The 9386-nt window shown below is 37.2% G+C and overlaps 1 protein-coding gene across 1 annotated transcript in view; it reads right to left on the bottom strand.

The window, feature by feature from the left end:
* Positions 1-1702: 1702 nt before the first annotated feature.
* Positions 1703-9386, bottom strand: part of CNOT7 (CCR4-NOT transcription complex, subunit 7) — a 45828-nt gene continuing 38144 nt past the window's right edge. The window contains exons 6-7 of the mRNA XM_006834470.1: positions 4049-4159; positions 1703-2017 (exon numbers count right to left, since the gene is read on the bottom strand). Of these exons, the coding sequence (XP_006834533.1) occupies positions 1889-2017; positions 4049-4159 (240 nt within the window). The 3' untranslated portion in view covers positions 1703-1888. The remainder of the gene's footprint in view (positions 2018-4048; positions 4160-9386) is intronic.

The raw sequence follows: 9386 nt of genomic DNA, 5'->3' as shown, positions 1-9386 counted from the left end.
CGAAGTCATCGTAAGTTATACAAGATGCATTTATTTCATAAATCTTTCAGAATAAATGCATTCTTGGAAAGGAGAAATAGATATAAATTCTTAAAATGGGGTTTCAAAAATTCATGGGAAAATTCCATTGCCTTTTAAATCCATTTTTTTCTAAAACTTTTTGAACCTCCCTTGTAATAGTGTGTTGAGGTACTCATAAGGAGTAAGTAGCCAACACTGTTGAAATACAGAAGGCTCAAAGTGATTTTTCCAGTGAAAAAACTTTAAATCAGCTTTTTAATGAAGGAAGTTACTGAGTTCGATTCAATTGTCAACTACAAACGGAATTTCCCCCAAATAAATATTTCTAAATAAAATCACCAGTCATCAACATATATATATGAAAACATTTCTGAAGCCTTTATTTACAAAAGCTTTAAAAACAAATAATACCCTCTGTTTTGCAAATAATGTTTTGTTTAAAAAGGACCACCCAGATACAGCATTGTAGTATCATGAAGAAAGAATGTACAAGGGAAACAAACCAATGTGGCTAACATTTGGAGATTTGCTTATGTTACTGATTGAAGTGTAGATAACACACATCCTAACTTGAAATCCATCATTTCAGGGTAGACAGAATTAATGATTACCAAAGTATCTTCCTACACATGCTCTGGTCTGGTCACATATTCTGGATGGCTAAATATTTCACAGTCTCTTTTGTCAATATATATAAAATAGATTGCAAAGATATACACAAAAAAATAAACAAGCATTACACTCCTCAGGTTATTTTATTAGCTACATATATATATATATACTTTGTATTTTGTTGTTTTGCACCAAGTCTCACCGTTATTATCCTTTGCAGCAACTATGAAAGCACAATTTTTGTCTTCTAATTTAATTTGGTACAAAATATACCTAAGACTTGCAATCTTTGGACTTTAATGAAACTGATCTATAGACTCGACAAATCAAGAGCATCATAAGTATGGCTAGAAAAAAAAAAATAAGGTAAACAGTGATGGAATAAAAGAAGCACATCAAGGGGTGTGTGCTATCATAAAATGATTGCAGCTTCAACATCATGGATGCCAGTTTCCTGGCAGATACTCAAAATCCAATCACAAGGGATATTCCTGAAGGGTGTAAAGCTGGTTTGAAAAAACTCTTCAATCACAGATCAGGCCTACAAACGCCAATTAAAAGCTGACAGACACTAGATGTGCTTGGAAGATTAAACACTACGTACAGAAACAGCAGTTCCTAAGTTCCTCAGTAGTTTCTTTTGTCTCTTTTTTTTTTTGCTGTTAGTCTTGATCAATCAACAGTTTTGCACAATGAATGTACTATCTTTCATGGATCAGAAACAAGTAAATACTGTATAGAGTTGGCAGATGGTCATTATTCCAGCTAAGAGCAAGAAAAACCAAAATTTCTGAAAAAACAGAGGATTTGAGTTAGAATCACTCTCTAAAGTGCAAAATTGATGGTCCACAATCTCAAATAGCTAAAACTCCTGTAGAATGGGAGGGAGAGACGTGAAACAGGGAAATAAATCACAGTCAGTGCTAGTGAATTTAGGAAAGGGGAAAAACAAACCAAGCCCAAGTAGGTAAAGTTGATCAAAATATTCAATATGATGTCACTTTCCCCACTTAGTCACACACGCTTGCTAACAAGTGTTTAAAGGTAGGGCCAAATTTAACCTGAATGCTTTTCTATTTATTAAGATCTGAGATAGGAATGGTCACACTTAGTACTGAGAGGCAGAAAACAAAATGGACTATGAAAGGGAAAAATAAGGTATAATCTATTGTCCAAAGGATTCAACCAGAGATAAAACCTATATACAAGCATGTGTGTAGCTCAAATCAAATCAAAATAAAAGGGCTATTTCATGTCATGACTGCTTGTTGGCTTCCTCTTCATATGCATTCCCTGTGCCATTCTGTACATAGGATGAACCAGAACCAAGGCCATACAAATGACCACAATATTTGGCATCATCAATATGATCTTCAAAGAACATCTAAAAAGGAATTTTGAAAAAAAAAAAAAAAGATAATTTTAACCAAAAGGAACCACTTGTAATAATTTATACTTCAGCAAAGTAAGTACTGACTGTTCATTAACAGCTCTCTTTTCTATGGTGTTCCTCTGCACCTACATCATTTAGTTCAAGGAATAAGACTGACATCCTCAAGAAGCAGAGCTCAAAAGCAATTTTTAAGAAAAGAAAAAGAAAGAAAGAAAATGTAACAATACTTTTCTTATTAACATTTAGACCAACAGTTCTATGAGGATTTGTAACCATGTAAAAAATGCAGACATTTTTATTCCAACAATTTCACAATGCTCAACTATAAAAATAAGTGACAACAGTCAATGATGACAGAGGGGAAAAAAAATTTAGGATTTAAAATTAAAATGACCATGAATGTATGTGTAAGATTCTTAGGCATAAAAAAATTAAATCAATAAATAAAATCATTAAACATGTTCTGGGAAGCAAAGTAAACTCTGAACATTTACACTAGGTTACTGTCCTTGAAGAAGCCAATAAAAAAGAAGATGACAAATCAGCATAAGAGAATTCACATTCACCTTTAAGGCATCTGAAAAAGGCAAAGCTGAATATTTAAAAGGTGGTTTTGATTCTATAATGCAGCATTGGGAAGTAAAAAAAACCCATAAACCCCAAAAGAGTACTACTTGCGGTGAAGGTACAGCCTGAACCAGTTGTGAATTAATATCACTTAGCAAAATACGCAGTATATTAGTAGTACATTTCTACATTAAGTTTTAAATTCCTAGGAGTTCTGAATTAATGCTTTAATGTTTAAAAGAAAATACTTAACACCACTATCCTTGTAAGTAAAAAGTTCATTCTACTGTTTTCCTATAACCAATATTCTTCTGTTTACCTACAGTGAGGTAAATTTAAGCACATCAACTAATTCTATAACCTAAGAGAAAACTTGTGTATATAAATAAAATTCTAAGTATCTTCATACCTAACTTCCTTATATTTGAACTGCTCTCCACCTTTTGGCAATGAAGACCCAATATGATTTTTGACTCAACTATTACTTCAGAATTAACCCTTCCTCCTTTTAGAATTAAAAATCCCTTTTTAAGACTCAATGTAGCAAAAACCATGAGTCCTACTCTACTAAACTGAGAATAAGAGCACTAAAAAATGTCATGAGCAAGTAACATTTTTTACCAGTAGTTTAATGCCTAAGAAGGCAATGCTAGCGCAAATCTAACATTCAGATTCCTTAACTTGGTGGGAGAAGCACTGATGTGGCAGGAGCTCTGGGTCTCCTACTAGTAATCCATGAGACTTTGGATAAAAAGTTATTAGTCAGTTTATTATCTGTTTCAAGCAGTAGTTGTGTTCTGGGAACCTCCGCAAGTCCCAGAGACCCCCTTCAGGAGATCTATGAGGTCAAAATTATTTTCAAACTAACGCTATGACCTTTTTCATTCATATGGTATATAATAATTATTTAACGATGCTATTAAAATACTCCTTTTTCCAACTTAAAAAGTTAACCTTTGGTCTCAGTTTTCAAATCTAAGAAATAATGTGGTTAGTTCTACATATTTTCTAAGGAAATTAAAGTTTTGAATCTATAAAGAACTTATCTCTCCATTTCTTTCTGAACTACATTTTAAGAGGAATTATTTTTAAAATAAAGAATGTTTTGGGTGGTATAGAAAAGTTCAAAGTTCAAGTCCTTCAAAAGGCACATTGGCAGAAAGACCTGGTGACCTACTTCTCAAAAATCACCCACTGAAAACCCTATGGAGCATGGTTATGCTCTGACACACACTAAGTCACAGTGAGTCAGAATCAACATGACGGCAACCTGTACTGTGCTTTTTACATTTCTGAGCATTTGTCATTCAGGTTTAGTGAATATGACCTATATGGTCTCTAATCATATGTCTACTTAGGATGTCCTTATTGCTCAGAAGCTTTGGCCAGAGATTAAGACTTCTAATGTTTTAAAATACATAACCAACTGAGAAAAAGGCATTGATGTCTTCATACTTCTCTCATTTTGAAAAAGGCCATTCCTGTAAGCAATGAATCAGATCCTGCCTGATGTTGTGGTCCGATCCGTTCCAACTCTAACTGCTCAGCAACTTCTTGTAATCCACCCTAGAAGAAACAAAAATTGCCTGTCAAAAGAGAGAAACAGTACAATTCCTGGAATTTGCAAATTATACAACTAACCAATATATAAATATTAGTATGTAAAGATGCCCTCATTATGAAGACTGGGAAAAACCCGAGTGTGTGTGGAAAAGTCTGTAGCAGAAAATAAGGTATCAATTGGAAAAATTGATCTTCACCATATGTTGAAAGTATGAAACTTTCTTACTAATCTAAAGATGCAATGGAAACAAATTAACACAGGGTAATGGTCCCAGTGAGGCACTGGGGGTTAATGCGCTGGACTGCAAAGTCAGTTTGCATCACAAGTCTCGTGGCTCAAGTTCACCAGTCGCTATGGGCTGGAAGGACTCAACAGCATTTAACAACATTACTTAGTAAGAACAATCAGTTTGGCAGTCTCCAAACTTTTCTTAAATTTCCCACTGACCCAATTCAAATATTTTCCATTAAAAAAAAAAATTTTTTTTTTTAATTTACACAAAACCACTCAGGAATACATAACCAAAGGGCACATTCTCCAAGTCGGCGTCCTGGCCGCCAGCACAGAGCCTTTCTCTTTCCATGAATCTAGAGTTCTCAGCTGCTCTATCTCTCCATGCCATCATCTCTGCCTCCATCTCTGGTGTTGCTGCTTCTATGGATAAGGTCGCAAGTTCCACTCAAGCTCTTCTCCCTTGATGGTCTTAGGGTCCTCTGTTCCTGGACTGTAAGATTAACTACTGCTCCCTTTATGTTACAAAACTTCTATATTTATGGTTGTGACAATTGCAATTAGTCCTGGTAACAGTTACTCACTATTGAATCGTAAGAATTGTATCCCCATCTCCTTTCAACAGACTTGTCTCGACAAGATTAAAACTATTCAGTGGGCATTCTACCTTCCCCCACACTCTCTGAAACTAAACTTCCTCTTAAAAACTTGTAAGCCAGCTACTTTGTACTTTTATACTCCAGCCCCTCTGTTTTAGGCAGTCAATGTCTAAGCTGCCCGTCCCTATCAACCCTGTGTATACAGGGAATAGGTTTGACCATTGATGTGAAGACTGCTTCTTCCTCATTATCCTGAGCTACTACATCCGTTAAGTAAAAGAAAAGTTCATTAAATTTTAGCAATTTACATTTGTTTTCTTTATCAAATTTCTTTATCTTCTTCTAGTTGAGTTCTGATCATCAAGCCATCAAAGCCAAGTCAAATGGGTACTATCTTCAAGTTTGGGTATTCTTGTGTGTCTCCGCTCAGTTCATAATCAATTGGATGCTTCACTCTCAGTTCAGCCCTCTGTGGCTAGGTCCTTGTCCATGGGCTTAGGAGTCCCCAGGTCTCACCACACTTCGGACCAACCAGACCTTCCTCTTCTCTCTCTTATCTCTAGGTTGATGGGAGTCTATAGAACGTGGTCAAACTCAGCCCAAATCTTCACTGCCGCCTTTCCGCATTTCCACTCATCAGTAGACCAACGTGGTTGCCAGCAAGCCTACATGCCTACACATGTATAAGTGTTCCCTTTCAGTTTCAGTCTTGGAAGGGGTTTGTCCTGAAGGGACTTGATAGCTTGCCTTGATGGCTCCCCAGTGAACAACTTACTTGTTCTTGTAGTAACCAATCAGACTTCCATTTTTGGTTTTGATTTTTCCTGCTGGTCTTTCATGAAGTATCTTCTGTTCCTCTAGCTGCTCCAGGCTGGTCTGCATGTCCCTCAAATGGGAATGTCCCACTTGAGAAGGTTCTGGATGGGGCTCAGGATTTCACCTAATGTCTTATACACTACAAAAGCTCCACATTAAGCATATTTTACCACGCAAGTTCTAGAACCCCTTTTAGGTATTCCAATCAATTATAGGCTGAAGATGGGCTTACAAGCTCTCTGTAAGCATGTTTCCCAATATTCCTTTCTATCCCACTCAAGTGTCTATTTTACACCATCAAATAATTTTTATAAAACAAAGTCATTGGGAGCAATCAAATCAAGAATTCAGTAAATATTTAACTCAGGTTTTGTTACAAAGAAACAAAAAGACATGTTATTATAAGCATACAATTGCTAAAGTCTATCTATGCAATATTACAATGGAATGCAATGCACTATTCCACATGGCTCCTTCCACTCATCCTAACTCCCACCAAACATTTTTACCCTGCTGGGTCTGGGTAAGAGTAGGTGGGAGATGATATTGATAGGACTATATGATTCCTTGGTTAACAGAGTGAATTGTGATTATAAAAACTAGAAACTCTTAACGTGATAATAAAAATGAACCTTTTTAGAAGAAGGGGAATCTAACTACCATCAAAATCTGAAGCCACGAGTGGAGCATGTCTGGTGGACTCTAAGATCCCTGTGCATTGAACCTCCTTGACTCAGGGACAGAAAGCTGTGACACCTGCAGCAGCAGCAGCAGAACTAAGCCAGAACATGATGCAGAGCAGTGGGTTTCCTAGTCCACAGAGTAAGCAAAGATGAGCGACTTTGGGCAGGAGACCTGCTTGCAGAATAGGGTGCCTCTAAGCACTTAATTAGGAGTTCTAGTGTGGTGCTGTGGGTTAATGTACTGGACTGCAAGGTTGCTTTGATCCACAAGGTCGCTTAGATCCACAAGGTTTAAGCTCACCAAACTCTCCTCAGAAACCCTATACAGGGTTGCTATGAGTTACTACTGCGTCAATGGCACTTAATAACAACAAAAAGCACTTAAATGCAGTCCTGGTCTGGTGCTGTGGGTTAATGAACTGGATTGCAAACTTGGTTTGAACTATAAGGCCAGTGGTTCAAACTAACCAGCTGCTCCTTGGAAACCCTACACAGGGTCGCTATGGGTCAGAACTGACTTGCCAGCACATAACAACAAGAAGCACTTAATTGGGGAAGCTAGGCTTGTTGATCCACAGAGCTAGAGCCTAGTGTCTTGAGACTTTTCAGGTTGTGTGTTTGAGGCTTATAGTGGAATGATACGCTCTGTAAGCATTTATCAGAGCGAGGCCTGCCTGTGGGCACAGCTGAGGGACGGTTATCTTTATCGGAAGTACTGTACCTGGAGCATTCTCTGATCATTGTTGTTGTTGCTATGCACTGTGGAATTGGTTCCGACTCATAGTGACCCTGTACAGGATTTCCAAGGCTGTAAATCTTTATGGGAGCAGAAAGCCTCATGTTTCTCCTGCGAAACAGCTGGTAGTTTCAAACTGCTGACCTTGAGGTTGGCAGCCCAACTCATAACCACTACGCTACCAGATTAGAACCTGGTAACTTCCCTAATAAGCCCCCAAATTGCCAGTGTGGGGCAGTGCAATGAATTATGGAACCCAACTGATTACAAAGTGCAGTGGGAGGGATGGTTTACTACCAATTTTTACATATTATAATTTAAAAACAAGATAATCAGAAAGTAAAAAAGGGAAATAAAAAGGCAGAGGGCAGAAATAGAAAGAGAAAAGGGAGAGCAAAACAAAGAGAAAGAATAAACAATACCATCACCAACAAAACAAAGAATACAAAAATTCTCCAAGTTGTTATGGTCGCTACTAGTAAACTAACATTTTACATAAGAGCTTAAAACAGTGCTTTGCACAGCAATGGCTTCTGTGTTAAAAATAGCAGGAGGATTAAGTATCATTACCAACTGCTAAAAATCACCTGTCATTGACCTAAAATCTAACACAGCAATTTATTCAGGATATATTCAGAATATCTGACATAGAAATTTCCTGATGATATGCAAATAGTGAGCAATAATTTAGCTCTCTGTTCCAGACAATTGTCATTAAACAGATATGTCAACTTTAAAAAGCATGTCCAAAGCCAAATGAAATCATGTTGGCTGTAGGTTCTCAGCATGCAATACTTTCATGGACTGGATGAATTCAGTTTCTAGAGCTTTAAGGGTATCTTAGTCATGTTTACATGAGTCACAGATGGAAGAGTATCTTCAAATTGCACAGACTTCTACGGTTCTTAGCTGCTCTAAACATAAAAAATCTTTCTTCAAAACTGTCCTGGTTATATGCTAACCACAGGCTGTAGTAGAAGCAAACTTTGCTTTAGGGAAAGCTCTTAAAGTCCTTGTCGTTGTTGAGTGCCATCAAGTTGTTTCTGACCCATAGCAACCCTGTATAGGGTTTCTAAGGAGTGGCTGGTGATCTCGAACTGCTGACTTTGCCAGTCCAGTGCATGAGCCCACAGTGCCACACCAGGACTTCATCATTTAATTAGACAGTTTGATATTAGAAATCCTAACTGTCAGTGAACGGAAGAACTGTGTAATTTGAGATCCTTTTCAGCAACCATTTTTGTACATCATACAGTTTTATTTTCTTAAAATTATTTCATATATTAAGTCCTTGTGATCATTCTGTGTCAATGGAGAAAATCTATCAAGAGCACACTCCTTGGGAATCCCAGTCAAAACAACCTTCAGAGTTGGCCTCTCTGCCTTGAATGTAACTGGCCCAGCAGATCCCCATCAGAAATCATTGTTTCAAATAGACCTTGCTTTGGATCATATCATAATGAATGGTAAACCCAAGAATCATTCCTGACTATGACTTAATTCCATAAAATTCTTTACATTAGGTTTGATCTTGCTTAACAGATTGATGGAAAGATCAACTCTTTGAAGTAGCTGATCATCACAAAATGCTTTTATGTTAGTATCCCGCTCTCTCTCTAGCTCTCTTTTTAAGGTCCTGGTGTGGTACTACAGAATAAGCACTAGATTGCTAACTGCAAACTCAGTGAGTTAAATACCGACTCAATGGTACTAAACATCAAAACTAAGACAATTGTATTATAAGAGAAAACTTGTCTGGCCATTCACTTACTGCAGAGACATGTTTAAACACGTTTTGTTTAGATTAAACCCCTGCATCTATGAACTTGAATCCTAACAATAATACCTTTTGATTCACCCTAGAATAGTTTTACTTGTACTACTGAAACCTGGTGAGGAAAAACAACTAGGTCAATCTTTGTTGCTTTGAAAAATGAAGGGGCAATGTCGGTAGGTAGGTCTCTCAAACCACTTTGCTTTAATTTTTTTGTTATAAACAAACACACAACCTGAAAACAACACAATATCACACTTGCAGACCTAAGAATCTCTGAAAGAACACATTGTTGTTGTTGCTGTCAGGTGCCATCGAGTCGGAATCGACTCATAGCGACCCCATGCACAGCAGAACGAAACAATGTTCGATCCTGGGCCAACCTCACTA

Source organism: Chrysochloris asiatica, unplaced genomic scaffold (assembly GCF_000296735.1).
Source record: "Chrysochloris asiatica unplaced genomic scaffold, ChrAsi1.0 scaffold00011, whole genome shotgun sequence".
In the NCBI taxonomy this organism is placed as follows: domain Eukaryota; kingdom Metazoa; phylum Chordata; class Mammalia; order Afrosoricida; family Chrysochloridae; genus Chrysochloris; species Chrysochloris asiatica.
This window is presented reverse-complemented; position numbering and strand designations above follow the sequence as displayed.